This window comes from Schistocerca serialis, chromosome 1 (genome assembly GCF_023864345.2).
Source record: "Schistocerca serialis cubense isolate TAMUIC-IGC-003099 chromosome 1, iqSchSeri2.2, whole genome shotgun sequence".
In the NCBI taxonomy this organism is placed as follows: domain Eukaryota; kingdom Metazoa; phylum Arthropoda; class Insecta; order Orthoptera; family Acrididae; genus Schistocerca; species Schistocerca serialis.
This window is the reverse complement of record NC_064638.1, coordinates 1,180,240,158-1,180,260,714: the sequence shown is the minus strand read 5'-3', so window position 1 is coordinate 1,180,260,714 and position 20,557 is coordinate 1,180,240,158. Positions and strand designations below refer to the sequence as shown.

The window sequence follows — 20,557 nt, the reverse complement described above, 5'->3', positions numbered from 1 at the left end:
TTTAGTGGCCAGTGTTGTAAATTTTATAAATAGCCCATTACAATTTTGCCATCTAATTACATGTTATTTTTGCAATAGAGAAATAGATAGATACTTACTGTCGCCATTGTGTATTACGAGAGCTGAACAAAGATACTCTGTCCCTTAAACAACCCCCTTGACCTGAGTTTAGCTATACTCCTTGGTTTATTTAGTTTTGTAAGGTGTATGGAACGTGTTACCTGTGGCTAAGTGTGTGAAGTGCAGTAAAATTAACGTCGCTGGAAGACATTCACTGTGTTTTACAGAATACTGTGTGCACCAACAACCAACCAACGGATACTAATAATCGTAAGTAATGCAACAAAATCCATTTCTTAATGTGAATAGTTCTAGCGACATTCAATGCTTATATGTTTCATTTATACATCTTGCCACAGCTACACGACTCCCATACTGCTGTAAACAATCAATAAATATGTACAAGTGGTTCAAATGGCTCTAAATACTATGGGCCTTAATATCGGAGGTCATCATTCCCCTAGACATAGAACTACTTAAACCCAACTAACCTAAGGACATCACACACAACCATGCCCAAGGCAGGATTCGAACCTGCGACCGTAGCAGCGCGCGATTCCGGACTGAAGCGCCTAGAACCGCTCGGCCACAGCGGCCGGCAGTACATATGTACCGCCTGATGATGAATCGCTAGGCGGTTCGAAATCGGTAATGGCATAATAAAAAATTGAAGAAGAAAACAAAAGGCGATTGGTTGCAGACATCTCAAGAAAACTATTGAGAAAATTTAGAAAACCGGCACTTGCGGCTGACTTCAGAACGATTCTACTGCCGTTCCCGTAAGGACCACGAAGATAAGACACCAGAAATTAGGGCTCATGCTGAGGCATATAGGTAGGTTTTTTTTTACCCTACTCCTTACTGCCTGTTTCTGTGCTACCCACCGATAGATCGCAAATGTTGGTAGTAGGCGACAATAGCACGAAAATCACTGAATACTCGCGAAATGTTCTGCTTTGAACAACTGCGGGACTGTGCCATTCAATTCGGTAAGTTACCCCACAAAATTTAACGTCATGGACATTATAGCTAAGACTTTACGCACCAGGTTCGCTGCTGTCACGTAATATGACGAGATGGCTCGCGAGTTGAACAAGAATGTGAATCAGGTACGCGGGTCACCGAAGGTTGCGCTTACCTGCTTTAGACACGCGGTCACGGTCATTTAATCCTCTAAAAGCGGTAAAATCAACTAATTTGCTATTATTGAAAGGATTAAAATAGCTTCAAGGCTATCTTATTCAAGGACACTCATTGTTACGTTAGTGACGTATCGAATAAAATGAGCAACACTTAACGGGAACAACGAACAGTTCTCTCTATTCTTGCCTCCAGCAATCAGAAAAGAAAACTAAATGTCATACGAATGCCGCCCTCGTTTCGTTGCCAGTCACAAGAGGGCCAAGGGATTATTCACTTTCCAGATGGAAGTGCTCGAGAAATCCCTGCGGAGGTGCGATTCTGTTGACTAGGTGCGGATTTTTTTTTTTTTTTAAATCTTTATTCAATTCATTACATTATTCATATAACCCACTACCTAACTACATTAGTGGGTCTTAATGCTGATACAGTACAATGCAGCTTTATTATTCTACACTACAGGTAATTCTATTATTATTATTATTATTCTAGTTTTACCGCTATGGGGTTCTAAGCTACTTAATCTAAGTCTAAGGAACTACATGCTACCTGCAGCGTTACAAGTGTGCCAGTGCTACTATAAACCTACTAGGTGTTGGCCTGGCCCACTGAGCTAATCCCAGTGGGCGTGCCCCTGGCACTGGGCTGGCCTTAACTTTGTGTCGCTGCAGTCTATTCTAGGTGTTATCCTATCTTCTACATCTAATCTAACTACATATGTCATAGTCGGTGTGCGTTCAATTTCGGTGTTTGTGTGCCCCCCTCCCTCCCAGTCCAGTGTAAGGCGGATTCCAGCCGTAAGGCGGCTGGCCAAGTCCCTGCCCGGCGGTACAGGAAGGGTGCACGAAGTCTAAATCGGTGAGGTATTTACCCGTTACTGATGATTGTCCCTTAAAAAGTTCTTGAGTACTTTCTTTGATATTTCATCAGTAAGTGTATTTAGAGTATTGAAGGTGTTTTCGTGCCTTAATATGTGGTACGTGTCGTTGTTCGGTAGCTGTTGTCGTAAATCACGGGCTACATCATCGAAGAGGCGGCATTCGTACACCACATGTTCTCACACGCTGGTATAGCCTGCTTCCCAAACCGACATAGATATGTCGGGTATGGTCCATGTCCAGTAAGAAAGTGCAGCATTCCTCTCGTGGGTGTGAAAAATGTGAATTTTAACCTTTCCTCTATATCCGGTAGCAGTTCATAAGTTCTGCGTCCCGTGTCCTCGTTGTTCCATTGATCCTGCCAGAGTTCAATCCCTCTCTTTTTGATAGCATACTTGTCCCCAGCGTAAACCCCAAGTATTTCCCTGATTTTGTCCCTGTTTTCCTTCCTCGCCCAGTACCAGGCGGCTTGCTCCCGAATTTTTATGTCCAGTGGACAGATCCCCATTAGCATTAAAAATGCTCCTCCAGGTGTTGTCCTGTAGGCCCCCGCTGAACGTAAAATCATGTTCCGCTGCACTCTTCTTACGGCCATGGCAGGCATGACCCTCGTGAGTCTGTGTGCCCAGACTCCTGATCCGTACTCTACTATGGAGGTCAGAATACTATTGTGGTATAATTTGATTAGGTTGGGTGGAAGGTGAAACCGCTTATGACCAATTCCTATGAGATTATTTAGTAAAACCAGTGATTTTTGGGATACGGTATCAATGTGTGATGCAAAGTTCCACCTCTCGTCGATGATTACACCCAGGTATCGGGCCTCCCGGCGCCGAAGAACTGGGATGCCGTTGATTCTTACCGTGGGATTTCTGACCAGTTGGCCTTTAAGAAGTAAGTATGTTGATTTGTTGGGCGCAATCGTCATTTTACTTTTGTGGCACCATGATGTTAATACAGTTACTGCTCTTTCCACTTTCGGCTCTAGATCCTCACGGCTTCGGCCGCCGACCAGCAAGAGGAGGTCGTCCGCGTATGCTATGACCTCTAGCACATCGTCACAGTTCTTTAGATCTTCAAGTAGTGGCTCCATATTAATGTCCCAAAAGAGAGGTCCCAGGACAGAGCCCTGAGGACATCCTTTGGTCAATGTCTTCCTGACCATGCCGCTAGGGGCCGATAGCCAGAGCTCCCTGTCTGCACAATAGCTCCTCAGACAGCCATATAGTAGCCCTGGACAGTTCTTCTCCCGCAAGCGGGAAAAGAGTGAGGGCCACCACAGGTTGTCGAAGGCGCCACTGATGTCAACCATGATGCCGACGACATACTTGTGTGGGGTAGAGCCACAGACCTCGGCAGCCAGGGCGATTGCGCCAGACGCAGAAAGTGCAGGTGTTGATTTGTGAAATGTTTTCGAAAACCAAGTGTTCCAGCAAAGATTGCATGCAGATGTGGAGATTTCTTGAAATCCAAAACAATCGAAGGTCGCCAGGTGTCATTTGTTCGATGTTCTTCTTCATCTTGTCAGTTACAAATAACCAATGTACAATCCTTTCTTCATCATGAACATTCATTCAACCAGCTAAAACTCAACTCACCACTTGTGCAGATTAGCAACTTCCATCACACTATTCCCACAGACAGGTGTGATTTAGTTAGAAATCTGGAACGGCTCTTTTCTCCTTGCAAAAAGAAATCGCATTACGCTCCTGCCCTCGCAGCTGGCGTGTTTCAGTCGACTGAGCTAATGAGCGTACTTTCTACTGCCAGCACCTTGCCCTCGGAACCGTGCTGCTAACTTTGTCGAAAAAAAATCCTATGGGGTCAGTATCGTAGTTCTCTCACCTTCTGACCAAGGCTCGGACATACTTCAAGAGTTAACGAACTCTGTAGTGCACTGAATAGTCATCATACTTAATAATTCAACTTGTGTAAGTAGGGGAGATTTTTCCGACTGGGGAGAAATCATTTATGGGGTTCCACAAGGCTTGACCGGAGGTCCACTATTGTTTCTCATACATGTAAGCGACCTTCCCTCTAATGTACAGCAAGCAGAATTAGTTCTTTTTGCGGTTCACACTAGTATTGTAGTCAATTCAAACATATCTACACTAACAGGAGAAATGGTAAATAATATTCTTAAAACTATTATTGAGAGTTTATCTGCCAATCGTCTGACTCTCAATTTTAAAAAGAAGCAATGTTTTCGTTCTGCGCATGTAGAGGTAATACACGAATGATGAGTGTAGCACATGGTGAAGGATAATCACTTCGGCGGGGACTTCAAATATTTTAGGTGCCCATATTGACGAGAATTTGAAATGGAGAAAACATATTTTGGAAATTCTAAAACAAACTAGTTCATCCACATATGTACTAGGAATCATTGTAAATGTTGGGGAGAAACAAGTCAGTAAGTCGACACATTTCGCATATTTTCAATCAATAATATTATATGGAATACAGATGGGGTAAACTTCCTTCGGCCGCTTGCGACTGTGGCGCTGAGAGACACACGGTCAAACACATGCTGCAGGAATGCCCACTAAGGACATATGAGGGTGACCCACAGGATTTCCTAATGGTGACCCAAGAGGCAATCGACTATATATTATCTAAGCTGGACGTTTGTGATTGCTCTTCTTTGAGAGTAAATTTACAATTGGTGGTGTCCTTATATACAAACTATTGTTTATTGTTCTGTTTATACATATGTGATTTTTTTTTAAATCGTGTTGTTTCTGTAATTTTTACTGTGATGTTATGAGCCATAAGATAAATAAATAAATAAATAAATATGGAATACTGTCATGGGGTAATCCGTCTTTAAGACAGAAAATCTTCATCGCTCATAAACGTGCTATAAAAAAGTAACATATGGTGCTCACCCATAATCATCTTGTAGACACCCTTTAAGGACGTGTACATTCTGACTACTGCTTCACTGTGTATTTATTCCCTCATGAAATGTGTTGTAAATAATCCACTGCAGTTCAAAAGAAACAACGATGAACGTAATACCAGAAGGAAAAATAGTGGAGGTAAGAACCGCGACGCCCAGCATTGAAATCACTCTTTTTCTTGTGAGTGGCCGAGGGGAAGTTTCAGACACACCTCCGCTCAGAATTGACATGAAAGGGCCTTAGGAGGTGGCATAAAGGGCGTCACTGAATCCACCCCTTCTCTTGGGGCTTTGATTCCCACACAGTTCGTGATCGAGAGCGGCAGTTCTCAGTGTGACGAGCAACAGGATGACGTTCCTGGCAACCTTTGACGCTGCTGGCACCCTCGGTCGATTCGTGCCTTCTCTGAGGACATTTTGGACCAGGAGCACTATTTAACATGATCGCATGAGTCTAGAATGCAGTTTGACCACAATTTTTCCTTTGGTGTACAGGATGGAATCAGCAGGGACCGTTCGAAACTCTAATATCCCCCTTCCCCTCCATACACCCACAGTGCCACCTGACCGCCTTTGTTGTACCTCTACGGAGATAAACTGTGACAGTGTGTCCTGATTTCCTGAATGCAGGCAACTCCCTGACACCCTCCGACTCTACATGTGTAGCCTGCCTACACGCGCCGAAGACGCTCGTCGCAGTTTCTTTCTGTATTGGCACATTTTTAAAGTTATCAACAAAGACAGATGAGTGACAACGATTGTGTTATGAAATTGTGGATTCCTAGAGGGACTTTTGCCGTCCTTTTCATGCATGTGTCAGGGTTGCACCCCTCCACGATCACGCCACAGGTGGGTGCAAAACAGGAGAGCTGAAAAAGCATAAGTACCCTTTGCTGCTTCAGATCACGTTCGAATTTCGTCGAATTGTTTTGAACGGCCCCTAATGGCTCAAACGTGTACAAAAGAGCAAAAACTGCAGTCGCAATGTACTTAAAAGTGGTGCAATCACGTTCAGAGGACTTGCTGGCCAAAAACGTTCTTAGATACACTCCTGGAAATGGAAAAAAGAACACATTGACACCGGTGTGTCAGACCCACCATACTTGCTCCGGACACTGCGAGAGGGCTGTACGAGTAATGATCACACGCACGGCACAGCGGACACACCAGGAACCGCGGTGTTGGCCGTCGAATGGCGCTAGCTGCGCAGCATTTGTGCACCGCCGCCGTCAGTGTCAGCCAGTTTGCCGTGGCATACGGAGCACCATCGCAGTCTTTAACACTGGTAGCATGCCGCGACAGCGTGGACGTGAACCGTATCTGCAGTTGACGGACTTTGAGCGAGGGCGTATAGTGGGCATGCGGGAGGCCGGGTGGACGTACCGCCGAATTGCTCAACACGTGGGGCGTGAGGTCTCCACAGTACATCGATGTTGTCGCCAGTGGTCGGCGGAAGGTGCACGTGCCCGTCGACCTGGGACCGGACCGCAGCGACGCACGGATGCACGCCAAGACCGTAGGATCCTACGCAGTGCCGTAGGGGACCGCACCGCCACTTCCCAGCAAATTAGGGACACTGTTGCTCCTGGGATTTCGGCGAGGACCATTCGCAACCATCTCCATGAAGCTGGGCTACGGTCCCGCACACCGTTAGGCCGTCTTCCGCTCACGCCCCAACATCGTGCAGCCCGCCTCCAGTGGTGTCGCGACAGGCGTGAATGGAGGGACGAATGGAGACGTGTCGTCTTTAGCGATGAGAGTCGCTTCTGCCTTGGTGCCAATGATGGTCGTATGCGTGTTTGGCGCCGTGCAGGTGAGCGCCACAATCAGGACTGCATACGACCGAGGCACACAGGGCCAACACCCGGCATCATGATGTGGGGAGCGATCTCCTACACTGGCCGTACACCACTGGTGATCGTCGAGGGGACACTGAATAGTGCACGGTACATCCAAACCGTCATCGAACCCATCGTTCTACCATTCCTAGACCGGCAAGGGAACTTGCTGTTCCAACAGGACAATGCACGTCCGCATGTATCCCGTGCCACCCAACGTGCTCTAGAAGGTGTAAGTCAACTACCCTGACCAGCAAGATCTCCGGATCTGTCCCCCATTGAGCATGTTTGGGACTGGATGAAGCGTCGTCTCACGCAGTCTGCACGTCCAGCACGAACGCTGGTCCAACTGAGGCGCCAGGTGGAAATGGCATGGCAAGCCGTTCCACAGGACTACATCCAGCATCTCTACGATCGTCTCCATGGAAGAATAGCAGCCTGCATTGCTGCGAAAGGTGGATATACACTGTACTAGTGCCGACATTGTGCATGCTCTGTTGCCTGTGTCTATGTGCCTGTGGTTCTGTCAGTGTGATCATGTGATGTATCTGACCCCAGGAATGTGTCAATAAAGTTTCCCCTTCCTGGGACAATGAATTCACGGTGTTCTTATTTCAATTTCCAGGAGTGTAGATGATCGTCTGGAGATTCAAGGATTGTGAAGAACATCGTCCTTATGCTCATCACATTGCTAATTGTCGTTTATGATTGTGAAATCTGTGGGAATCAATGCTCCAAGGAAAGGTTTTTTTTTTTTTTACATCCTTTATGCCACCCCCTGTGATGTCTTCGTGTAGATTCTGAGTGGTGCTGTGTGAGAAACATTTTCCTCAGCCAGTGCGTGATATAAGCTGTGGACTTCAAGGTTTTAACCTCCATCGGACAGTCGTTAAAAGAAAGATTGGACTGTCAGTAAATGGGAGTGTGACGACCTTCCCACCAAGCGAGGTGGCACAGTGGCTAACGCACTGGACTCGCATTTGGGAGGACAACCCTTGAAACCCGCGTCCAGCCATCCTCATTTAGGTTTCCATGATTTCCCCAAATCGCTTCAGGCAAATGACGGGATTGTTCCTTTGAAAGGGCATGTCTGATTTCCTTCCCCATCCTTCCCTCATCTGATGAGACCAATGACCTCACGGTTTGGTCCTCTCCCCCAAGTCAACCAATGAACCAACCAACGACTTTCCCATCGTGTGGCACATCGATGGTGGTGCTGGGCAGAATTTTGCTGAAATCTGGTGCCAATTCGACACCATTAACCCACGTTACACCATACATAAACTTCTAAGCGCTGGCCTTTTTTTCTCACGTATCGGCAGCTTGCTCCTCCAAGCGTCAGCGGGGACGACATTGGGGAGTGTCTCGTTTTTATCATCATTACTCGGGAGGGTTGTAGGCAGCTTTGAGACACATTTCAAATCTCTACGTTGCAACGGGAAACAATTACGGCGTTTCGAAAAAGAGCTCGTGTAATTGCGTTGCCGAATGTACGAGGGCAGTTCAATAAGTAATGCAACACATTTTTTTCTCGGCCAATTTTGGTTGAAAAAACCGGAAATTTCTTTCGGAATATTTTCAAACATTCCCGCTTCGTTTCGTATAGTTTCATTGACTTCCGACAGGTGGCAGCGCTGTATGGAGCTGTTAAAATGGCGTCTGTAACGGATGTGCGTTGCAAACAATGGGCAGTGATCGAGTTGGCTCCGACATCGACCAGTGGAATGGTACCGTGCAGGCATACAGGCCCTCATTTCAAGGTGGCGTAAGGCCGTAGCATTGAATGGAGATTACGTTGAAAAATAGTGTTGTGAAGCTAAAAGATTGGGGAATAGCCTGGTGTATTTCAATGCTGAATAAAACAACCCCTGTTTCAGAAAAAAAATGTGTTGCATTACTTATTGAACTGCCCTCGTAAAATGACTTCATGTCCAGTTTTAGCTGGACCATTGTCAGCCAGGTGTCCTACCTGAGGGCAGCGGCGTGCCGTCGGCCGCGAGCACCAGCCTCTCGGCGCGCAGCTTGGAGGCGGCGTAGCCGGGCGCGAGGAGCCCGCGCTCCGCCTCCGGCCCCGGCAGGTCGCCCACTGCGGGCGCGGCGGCGCGGCTCTCCGTCTGGTTGACCAGCAGCGAGAAGCTGAGGCCGGCGCCGGCGCCCAGGTACGGCGTCAGGCACACCTCGGCCGTGCTGGCCAGCACCAGCCGCGGCACGCGCTCCTCCACGCACAGCCGCACCACCGTCTCCGTGCCTGCACAGTGCCGCGGCATGTCTACTCTCTCTCTCACCTGCCACCCCACACTAGCAGCCAAAGCTTAACAAATACGAGACGAAATCTCTTACAGCCAGTTACACAACAAGTGTACGGCGCTATCTGTACGAAATAAAAAACACTATTATAAATATACACTACTGGCCATTAAAATTGCTACACCACGAAGATGACGTGCAACAGACGCGAAATTTAACCGACTGGAAGAAGTTGCTGTGATATGCAAATCATTATCTTTTCAGAGCATTCACACAAGGTTGGCGCCGGTGGCGACACTTACAACGTGCTGAAATGAGGAAAGTTTCCAACCGATTTCTCACACACAAACAGCAGTTGACCGAAGTTGCCTGGTGAAACGTTGTTGTGATTCCTCGTGTAAGGAGGAGAAATGCGTACCATCACGTTTCCGACTTTGATAAAGGTCGGATCGTAGCCTATCGCGATTGCGGTTTATCGTATCGCGACATTGCTGTTCGCCTTGGTCGAGATCCAATAACTGTTCGCAAAATATGGAATCGGTGGGTTCAGGAGGGTAATACAAACGCCGTGCTGGATCCCAACGGCCCCGTATCACTATCAGTCGAGATGACAGGCGTCTTATCCGCAGGGCTGTAACGCATCGTGCAGCCACGTCTCGATCCATTGAGTCAACAGATGGGGACGTTTACAAAACAATAACCATCTGAACGAACAAAAAAATGGTTCAAATGGCTCTGAGCACTATGGGACTTAACATCTTAGGACATCAGTCCCCTAGAACTTAGAACTACTTAAACCTAACTAACCTAAGGACATCACACACATCCATGCCCGAGGCAGGATTCGAACCTGCGACCGTAGCAGTCGCGCAGCTCCGGACTACAGCGCCTAGAACCGCATGGCCACCGCGGCCGGCTCTGCACGAACAGTTCGACGACGTTTGCAGCAGCATGGACTATCAGCTCGGAGACCATGGCTGCGGTTACCATTGACGCTGCATGACAGACAGGAGCGCCTGCGATGGTGTACTCAACGACGAACCTGGGTGCACGAATGGCAAAACGTCATTTTTTCTGATGAATCCAGGTTCTGTTTACAGCATCATGACGGTCGCATCCGTGTCTGGCGCCATCGCGGTGAACGCACATTGGAAGCGTGTATTCGTCATCGCCATACTGGCGTATCACCCAGCGTGATGGTATGGGGTGCCATTGGTTACACGTCTCGGTCACCTCTTGTTCGCATGGACGGCACTTTGAACAGTGGACGTTGCATTTCAGATGTGTTATGACCAGTTGCTCTACCCTTCATTCGATCCCTGAGAAACCCTACATTTCAGCAGGATAATGCACGACCGCATGTTGTATGTCCTGTTCGGGCCTTTCTGGATACATAAAATATTCGGCTGCTGCCCTGGCCAGCACATTCTCCAGATCTCTCACCAATTTAAAATGTCTGGCTCGTCACAATACGTCAGTCACTACTCTTGATGAACTATGGTATCGTGTTGAAGCTGGATGGGCAGCTGTACCTGTACACGCCATCCAAGCTCTGTTTGACTCACTGCCCAGGCCAGAGGTGGTTGTTCTGTGTACTGATTTCTCAGGATCTATACACCCAAATTGCGTGAAACTGTAATCACATGTCAGTTCTACTATAATATATTTGTCTAATGAATACCCGTTTATCATCTGCATTTCTTCCTGGTGTAGCAATTTTAATGGCCGGTAGTGTATGTTTACATGCAAATACATGTTGTTACTAATTGGGTTGGGTTGGGTTGTTTGGGGAAGGAGACCAGACAGCGAGGTCATCGGTCTCATCGGATTAGGGAAGGAAGTCGGCCGTGCCCCTTTGAAAGGAACCATCCCGGCATTTTCCTGGAGCGATTTAGGGAAAAGCACGGAAAACCTATGTCAGGATGGCCGGACGCGGGATTGAACCGTCGTCCTCCCGAATGCGAGTCCAGTGTCTAACCGCTGCGCCACCTCGCTCAGTGTTGCTAATTGCACAATTACCTAATAGTTAGGCAAATCGCTACCATTATCCATTATAGCTTGGCACCTTTTTGGAATGCTTTTCGCAAGGTTTTTCTGCATATTGTCTCGATAACTATCTCCATATCGTCCTGATTTCATACAACAGCTGCTCCAAAGTAGCGGGTGGCTATAATTAAATTTTCCCTATTTAACACGTTATAACATGGAAACTAACTAACATACGAGGACCAAACATGGCAGCATTAATGTTTATATGGTAACAGGTAAAGATGGTAAAAATTTTTATTGTCTCGATAACGATCTCCATATCGTCCTGATTTTATACGAGGGCAGTTCAATAAGTAATGCAACACATTTTTTTCTGAAACAGGGGTTGTTTTATTCAGCATTGAAATACACCAGGTTATTCCCCAATCTTTTAGCTACACAACACTATTTTTCAACGTAATCTCCATTCAGTGCTACGGCCTTACGCCACCTTGAAATGAGGGCCTGTATGCCTGCACGGTACCATTCCACTGGTCGATGTCGGAGCCAACGTCATACTGCATCAATAACTTCTTCATCATCCGCGTAGTGCCTCCCACGGATTGCGTCCTTCATTGGGCCAAACATGTGGAAATCCGACGGTGCGAGATCGGGGCTGTAGGGTGCATGAGGAAGAACAGTCCACTGAAGTTTTGTGAGCTCCTCTCGGGTGCGAAGACTTGTGTGAGGTCTTGCGTTGTCATGAAGAAGGAGAAGTTCGTTCAGATTTTTGTGCCTACGAACACGCTGAAGTCGTTTCTTCAATTTCTGAAGAGTAGCACAATACACTTCAGAGTTGATCGTTTGACCATGGGGAAGGACATCGAACAGAATAACCCCTTCAGCGTCCCAGAAGACTGTAACCATGACTTTACCGGCTGAGGGTATGGCTTTAAACTTTTTCTTGGTGGGGGAGTGGGTGTGGCGCCACTCCATTGATTGCCGTTTTGTTTCAGGTTCGAAGTGATGAACCCAAGTTTCATCGCGTGTAACAATCTTTGACAAGAAATTGTCACCCTCAGCCACATGACGAGCAAGCAATTCCTCACAGATGGTTCTCCTTTGCTCTTTATGGTGTTCGGTTAGACAACGAGGGACCCAGCGGGAACAAACCTTTGAATATCGCAACTGGTGAACAATTGTGACAGCACTACCAACAGAGATGTCAAGTTGAGCACTGAGTTGTTTGATGGTGATCCGTCGATCATCTCGAACGAGTGTGTTCGCACGCTCCGCCATTGCAGGAGTCACAGCTGTGCACGGCCGGCCCGCACGCGGGAGATCAGACAGTCTTGCTTGACCTTGCGGCGATGATGACACACGCTTTGTCCAACGACTCACCGTGCTTTTGTCCACTGCCAGATCACCGTAGACATTCTGCAAGCGCCTATGAATATCTGAGATGCCCTGGTTTTCCGCCAAAAGAAACTCGATCACTGCCCGTTGTTTGCAACGCACATCCGTTACAGACGCCATTTTAACAGCTCCGTACAGCGCTGCCACGTGTCGGAAGTCAATGAAACTATACGAGACGAAGCAGGAACGTTTGAAAATATTCCACAAGAAATTTCCGGTTTTTTCAAACAAAATTGGCCGAGAAAAAAAATGTGTTGCATTACTTATTGAACTGCCCTCGTACAACAGCTGCTTCAAAGTAGCGGGTGGCTATAATTAAATTTTCCCTATTTAACACGTTATAACATGGAAACTAACTAACATACGAGGACCAAACATGGCAGCATTAATGTTTATATGGTAACAGGTAAAGATGGTAAAAGTTTTTATTGTATTCTACCATCATCATTTTAATTTAGCCCCAGACAGTGGCGTGAGCTGTTACATAGACTACTCCTCAGTACTTGTGGTTGGCTCCCACGCTATACCGCTGAGCTAGGGATGCCACCGCGGTATTGCTGAGTGAGAGACCCAACTATCTGCCTCAAACCGGCCAATGTGAGGACCGGGTCCCGTCATTTGAAGGACACGAGGGGGTCGGCAAGGTAGCGGTCGCAGCAGCGGGTCGCTCTCTTGCCTGCCACCTTCCCTACCCTCTGGACGTGTCCGCCAGTCCTTCCTATTGAGGGCGAAATGCTCTTTCCGTAGCATGTGCTATTCTCTCCGCTGCCATAGCCAGTTTTCATGAACGTTTTGTCCCTTAGTAGTAGTTTTTGGGAATCCTGGCATAGATCGTGCAGGAAAAACACACCTATGCCCACCTGCTACCATCCTGACATGCACAAATGTCAAGGACATGGGGAAGAGAAATAATGCAGAATAACTTCAACTGAAACCCTTTTAATATGCTGTTACGGTACATCATACCATTACTTACCGGTACCATTACTGCTACTAAAGGGGCTCAATATGGGGCCCATCAGTCTCCAAAAGAGTCTGAAAATGCAGGATTGCATTCCGCACAGGAGAACGGAGCATGTTAGTCCTTATCATCAAAAGAAAATCTAGAATAAAAATTATTATCACCAGATATGTTGCGCTTCATATCGGCACATGTGGGAATGTTCCTCTGGTAAACGATGTCCTTCAGGGTGCCCCAGAAGCAGAAATCACAGAGAGTCAGATCAGGTCATCTTGCCAGCCAAGCATTTGGATACGATCGGCTGAAAATTCGATCGTTTCCAAATGTGTTTCTGAGAAGCAAGTGAACTGCACAAGCGATGTGTGGTGGCGCTCCGTTTTTCATAAAAACTGTTGAGTTCAATGCTTCTCTCTGCTGTAGGGTGGGTATGACACGCTGGCGAAGCATATCGCAGTATCGCTGGCCAATCACGGTGCACGTCTTTGACCCTTGAGCGCCATCCTTTTCAAAAAGGAATTGGCCAATAATGAATGTAGCCATGAAGCCACACCATACGGTGACACGTTCACCATGCAGAGGAACTTCATGCGCAGCTACTGGAGGTGAAGATCCCCACACTCGACAATTCTGTGTGTTCACCTCACCCCAGAGGAAAATGAGCTTCGTCCGTCCGTAGTATGGCCCAGGGCCAGCCCTCGTCAACTTGAAACCATGTCAACTGGGAGTGAGGGTGAGACACTGTAGTACCGCAAACCCTGTGCGAGATGGCTTCCCAAAAAACTGTCCAAACAATCACAAAGTACAGCAGATGGAAATGGATGCCGCCTCAACGTATCATTATGAAAAAGAATTTTTTTTAAATTGTCGCAGGATACGAGACAATGTCTATTTAGAAAATGAAGAAACAGAAGAGCATTCCAAGCAGTGGATGCATTCCCACTCCCCCAGTAAACCAAAGAGGTGTAGGCGAATCTTTATGAGAAAGTGTAACGTTACTGTGTCCTCCGACCGAAAAGTAGTTTTCTTGGTGGAATTCATGGAAAGTCGTATGACTGTCACTGCAGCCTCGTATAGAATGACTCTTCAACTGCTACAAATGGCAATTCAGAACAAGCGAAGAAGAATGTAGTGATCAGGCATTGTCCATTTTCATGACAAAGCTCTGCCATACGCTGCAGCTGCAACAAAGACGCTCGTGCGGTGTTCTCGATGGGAAGTCTTTGATAACCACCATGCAGCGCGGACCTGGCTCTCTCTGATTTTCATCCCTTTGCTCACATGAAACACTGCCTAAGAGGATAGCGTTTTGGCACAGACAACAAGCTGCAGGCCAGCGTAGAGAATTGGCGGAAAGCACAGGCGGCTGCCTTTTATGACGAGGATATTGGAATGTTGGTTCCACGCACGGTAAGACAATTGTCTAAGTCAGAGCAGCGGCTACATAGAGAAGAAGATGGAAAGTGTACCTCTCTGTTGCAAATAAAACATTTTTGATTTGCACTATGGTTTCCATTTCACGACCAATCGGACCCAGAAAAATAGCCGTCGTATGTAGCGTTATTCACACGTACTTCCGAGATTTCGGGAGGCGACAGCTCAGCAAAATGCAGTACATATAGAAACCAGACACACACCAGTGCATAGAGAAACCCTCAAGTCTTAGACTCATTTTACAGGTGCTCAATATAGACACCGTCTGTGACAAAGGAATGTCAGTCATTGACGTTGCTGGCATGAACTGCCTGCGAAGGCACAACCGCATTGTCCTGCCTAACTGCAGGCGTGAACTATATTGCCTGACAAAAAAAGTAAAACAACCAGAAGGTGAGGAGGATACGGAATCACGCTTCATTAATTTAGAGGGTACATGATGTTATTTCTGTTATTGCAAACTCGCCTCCATTTTACAAACATGTTGGTAGTAAGGGCTCACTTACAAGTGTGATGTTGCACTTCTCTGGTCGGGATGCGTTCTCTGATTTGGTTGGGAAGGGTGTCATAAAGCCGTTGTATCCCCTCCAGAGCCAAGCTGACCCAACAGCTGCTGTAAGAGGTCTTTGATATACTGGACAATATCATTGGGACGGAGTTTATCACCGAGCTGCTCCATCAGACATTCTATCAGGGACCGGTCTAGGGATCTCTGCTAACATCTGCCTAAGTCTGAATATCCGCGCCACTTGTGGTAGCGACCCATTTCAGCCGACACTATCTGATCAAGAACCGACACCTTCTCTATCAGTGAGAGAAACTACTCGGAGCGAAAACGCCAGTTCATCACAATTTCCACTATTTTTGAATCTTTTCAGATGCATTAAGATCCACCTGCTATCCCCATTGAATTGTAGTCTCAGTATAAATGAGGTCAGTACCGTGGACAGATTAGTACATTTGTAGTGGGAAGGGAGGGGAGGGGGGAGTGAGGGAGGGTTTCGTAATTAAATTGAAGCGTCATACCTGCAGTTGTTGCATTTTACATACATAAAAAAAAAAGTTTTGCATCACCTCGGATCTGAAAGTTCCGGAACCAATACAGAAAATTGGAATACAGATCAACATAAACATCATTTCTGCCCTTTTTATTGCTCATGAAAACTACACATGGCATGTTGTACCACCACACAGCGAGACCTTCGGAGGTCGTGGTCCAGATTGCTATACACACCGGTACCTCTAATACCCAGTAGCACGTACTCTTGCACTGATGCATGCCTGTATTCGTCGTGGCATACTATCCACAAGTTCATCAAGGCACTGTTGGACCAGATTGTCCCACTCCTCAACGGCGATTCGTCGTAGATCCCTCAGAGTGATTGGTGGGTCACATTGTCTATGAACAGATCTTTTCAATCTAACCCAGGCATGCTCAATAGATATCATGTCTAGAGAACATGCTGGCCACTCTAGTCGAGCGATGTCGTTATCCTTAAGGAAGTCATTCAGAAGATGTGCACGATGGCGGCGCGAATTGTCGTTCATGAAGACGAATGCCTCACCGATATGGTTGCTCTATCAGTCGCAGAATGGCATTTACGTATCGTACAGCCGTTACGGCGCCTTCCATGACCACCAGCGGCGAACGTCCGCCCAACATAATGCCACCCCGAAACATCGGGGAACTGCCACCTTGCTGCACTCGCTGGACGGTGTGTCTAAGGCGTTCTCCTGACCGAGTTGACTCCAAACCACGTCTCCGACGATTGTCTGGTTGAAGGCATATGCGACACTCATCGGTGAAGAGAACGTGGTGCCAATCCTGAGCGGTCCATTCGGCATGTTGTTGAGCCCGCGCTGCATGGTGTCGTGGTTGCAAAGATGGACCTCGCCATGGACGTCGAGAGTGAAGTTGCGTATCATGCGGCGTATTGCGCACAGTTTGAGTCGTAACACGATGTCCTGGGGCTGCACGAAAAGCATTATTCAACATTGTTGCGTTGCTGTAAGGGTTGCTCCAAGCCATAATCCGGAGGTAGCGGTCATCCGCTGCAGTAGTAGCCCTTGGGCGACCTGAGCGAGGCTTGTCAACGACAGTTCCTATCTCTCTGATTCTTCTCCATGTCCCAACAATATCACTTTGGTACACTCCGAGACGCCTGGACACTTCCCTTGTAGAGAGCCCTTCCTGACACAAAGTAACAATGCGGACGCGATCGAACCGCGGTATTGACCGTCTAGGCATGGTTGAACTACAGACAACACGAGCTAAGTACCTCCTTCCTGGTGGAATGACTGGGACTGATCGGCTGTCGGACCCCTCCGTCTAATAGGCGCTGCTCATGCAAGGTTGTTTACATCTTTTGGTGGAGTTAGTGATATCTCTGAACAGTCAAAGGGACTGTGTCTGTGATACAGTATCCACAGTCAACGTCTGTCTTTAGGAGTTCTGGAAACTGGGGTGATGGAAAAATTTTCTTTGAAATGAGTACTTTATTTATGCATGGTTGCACTATTTCGGATTTTCAAGTACCGTCCGTTGGCTGTTTAGCCACGAAAAATCTGTGATGACAAGAATTTTGATTACCAGCAGGTAGCTAATGGTAATGAAGAAAGACCTAAGGCTGAAATTATGCGGTATTTGATCGATAAACTAAAATTCAACAGCTGAGGAAACGAAGATTAGCGTTCAACGTAATGTCTACACCGAAGTCATTACAGCACAAGCTCGGAGTGTGTCAAGGATGTCCGCCTGTGTAGCTGAGTGGTAACGTGTTTGCCTACCACGCAGCAGGCCGGGGTTCGGTTCCCGGGTTAGAGATTTACTCCACTCGTAGACTGGGTGTTGTGTTGTCCTCATCATCATTTCGTCCTTATCACCGCCAAGCAAGTTGCAAAATGTGGCGTCGCCTGGCTTAAGACTTGCAACTCGGGGCCGAACCTCCCCCACTAAAACACTAATACGACCTATTCTTGAGTACTGCTCGAGCGTTTGGGATCCCTATCAGGTCGGATTGAGGGAGAACATAGAAGCAATTCAGAGGCGGGCTGCTAGATTTGCTACTGGTAGGTTTGATCATCACGCGTGTGTTGCTTCAGGAACTCGGGTGGGAGTCTCTAGAGGAAAGGAGGCGTTCTTTTCGTGAGTTGGTACTGAGGAAATTTAGAGAACCAACATTTGAGGCTGACTGCAGTACAATTTTACTGCCACCAACTTACATTTCGCGGAAAGACCACAAAGATAAGACAAGAGAGATTAGGGCTCGTACAGAGGCATATAAGCAGTCATTTTTCCCTCGTTCTGTTTGGGAGTGGAACAGGGAGAGAAGATGCTAGTTGTGGTACGAGGTACCCTCCGCCACGCACCGTATGGTGGATTGCGGAGTGTGTATGTAGATGTAGATGTAGAATTGGGTCTCCGGCCAACAGTGCCACACGACCATACTATTTTTTTTTCTTTTTTTGGTGTTTCAGGTGTGGGGAAGATAACCGGCCGTGCGGTTTTAGAGGAGCCATCCCTGCATTTGCCGGCAGTGATTCAGGACAATCATGGGAAACCTAAATCTGGATGGCCAGATGCTGATTTGAGCCATCATCCTCCCGGATGCGACTCCACTGTGCTAACCACTGCACCACCTCGATCCATTGTCGAAAGTCGCGTGGAGTCATTTAAGAAACACGGAAACTGTCGACCCGGTTTGAAAGAACAACATTGAAGAAAAAAATCTGGTTTATATCAGCGCCATCTGTATGGACAATTCGAGAAATTTTCCCTTTCCCTCGTACGAGCTACGGACGTACCTTTGACGTTGTGCTGGTGCAGCGCGTCGTAGTCGGGAGGGAAGCTGTAGTCGACGAGTGCTGCGCAGTGGAAGACGACGCCGGCGCCGCGGAAGGCCAGCCGGCAGGCCTCGGCGTCGCGCACGTCCGCCACGAAGCTGCACACCGCCACACGCTGGTCGCACTCTGTAACGGACCACACGCTACTTGACAAACGGTGCTACAGCCTGGCTTCACACCATGCGGTTTAACCCCACTGCACTCAAACTATGGACAGCGTAATTCACGTACATAGAACACTCCGAAATGCAAAACTGGGGATTGTACTACAGTTAATTTACTAGGCACGGCTGAGTAAAGTTGAGACACCGCCCACGGCTAATGCAAGAGGTCATGGTCACTTCGGGCTGTCCAGGAGACCTGCTGGTCCAACAAGTATTGCCACGACCAAAGAAATAAACTGCAGAGCAAAAGAAACTGATACAGCTGCCTAATGTCTTGTAGGGTCCCCGCGAGCACGCGAAAGTGCCTGACATGTCCTGGCATAGACTTGACTAATGTCTCAAATAGTGCTGGAGGGAACTAACACCATGAATCCTGCAGGGCTCTCCATAGATCCGCACGAGTACGAAGGGTGGAGATCTCTTAAGAAAGGGACGTTGCAAGGCATCCCTGGAAATGCCCAAGTCCGTCAGAATGCACTATGGACATGAATGGGTGTAGGTGATCAGACAGGTTGCTTACGTACGTGTCACCTGTCAGAATCGTATCAAGAGGTATCAGGGGTCCCATATCACTCCAACTCACACGCCCCAAACGATTACAGAGCCTCCATCAGCTTCAACAGTCCCCTGCTGACATGCAGGGTCCATGGATTCATGAGGTTGTCTCCATACCCGTACACTTCCATACGCTCGATTCAATTTGAAACGAGACTCGTCCGACCAGGCAACATGTTTCCAGTCATCAACAGTCCAATGTCGGTGTTGACGGGCCCAGGCGATGCGTAAAGCTTTGTGTCGTGCAGTCATCAAGGGTACACGAGTGGGCCTTCGGGGCCGAAAAACCCATATAGATGTTTCGTGGAAGGGTTCACATACTGACACTTGTTGATGCCCCAGAACTGAGATCCGCAGCAGTTTGCGGAAGGGTTCCACTTCTGTCAGGCTAAATGATTTCTTCAGTCGTTGTTGGTTCCGTTCTTAAAGGATCTTTTTCCCGCCCGCGGCAATGTCGGAGATTTGATGTTTTACCGGACTCCTGATATTCACGATACACTCGTGAAATGGTAGTACCGGAAAATCCCCACTTCATCGCTGCCTCGGAGATGCTGTGTCCCATCGCTCGTGCGTCGACTATACCACCATGTTCAAACTCACTTAATTATTGATAACCTGTCATTGTAGCAGCAGTAACTGATCTAACTGCGCCAGACGCTTGTTGTCTTATTTAGACGTTGCCGACCGCAGCGCCGTATTCTGCCTTTTCACATATCTTTGTATTTGAATACGCATTCTTTGGCGCTTCAGAATGTTGGAAAATAGATCGAGTACTGTCACTGAGTTTGATCACCTAATGGTTTGCGCTGAATTTGTAGGGGAATGTCATTAGCCTACTCTAATGAAGCTGTTGTTAATAAATTACATCACTTGTAAGTAACATAATTTGTGCGAAACTAAATCAATGGAAGATAGAGGGAAACAGATCAGATAAATGTACACGAAGTTGATATTGTTTAAAGGACACTGATACGCTTTTCTTGTAAATTGGCCTACTTACTGTGGAAATATAGTCTCACCTACATTTTAAAGTCGAATAACAGCAGGTCTAGGTAACAAATTACTATTTATTATTAATCTTTTCAATAATTGTACATCATTAACGTATTTTTTCGGTTCTCTTTATTCTCATTAGCTTTACAACAAAAATATTA

The 20,557-nt window shown here is 47.3% G+C and overlaps 1 protein-coding gene across 1 annotated transcript in view; it reads right to left on the bottom strand.

Annotated features, from left to right (window-relative positions):
- Nucleotides 1-20,557, bottom strand: part of LOC126456481 (3 beta-hydroxysteroid dehydrogenase/Delta 5-->4-isomerase type 1) — a 276,435-nt gene that overhangs the window by 80,943 nt on the left and 174,935 nt on the right. Inside the window, exons 4-5 of the mRNA XM_050092235.1 lie at nucleotides 18,646-18,810; nucleotides 8,788-9,066 (exon numbers count right to left, since the gene is read on the bottom strand). Coding sequence (XP_049948192.1) covers nucleotides 8,788-9,066; nucleotides 18,646-18,810 — 444 coding nt within the window. The remainder of the gene's footprint in view (nucleotides 1-8,787; nucleotides 9,067-18,645; nucleotides 18,811-20,557) is intronic.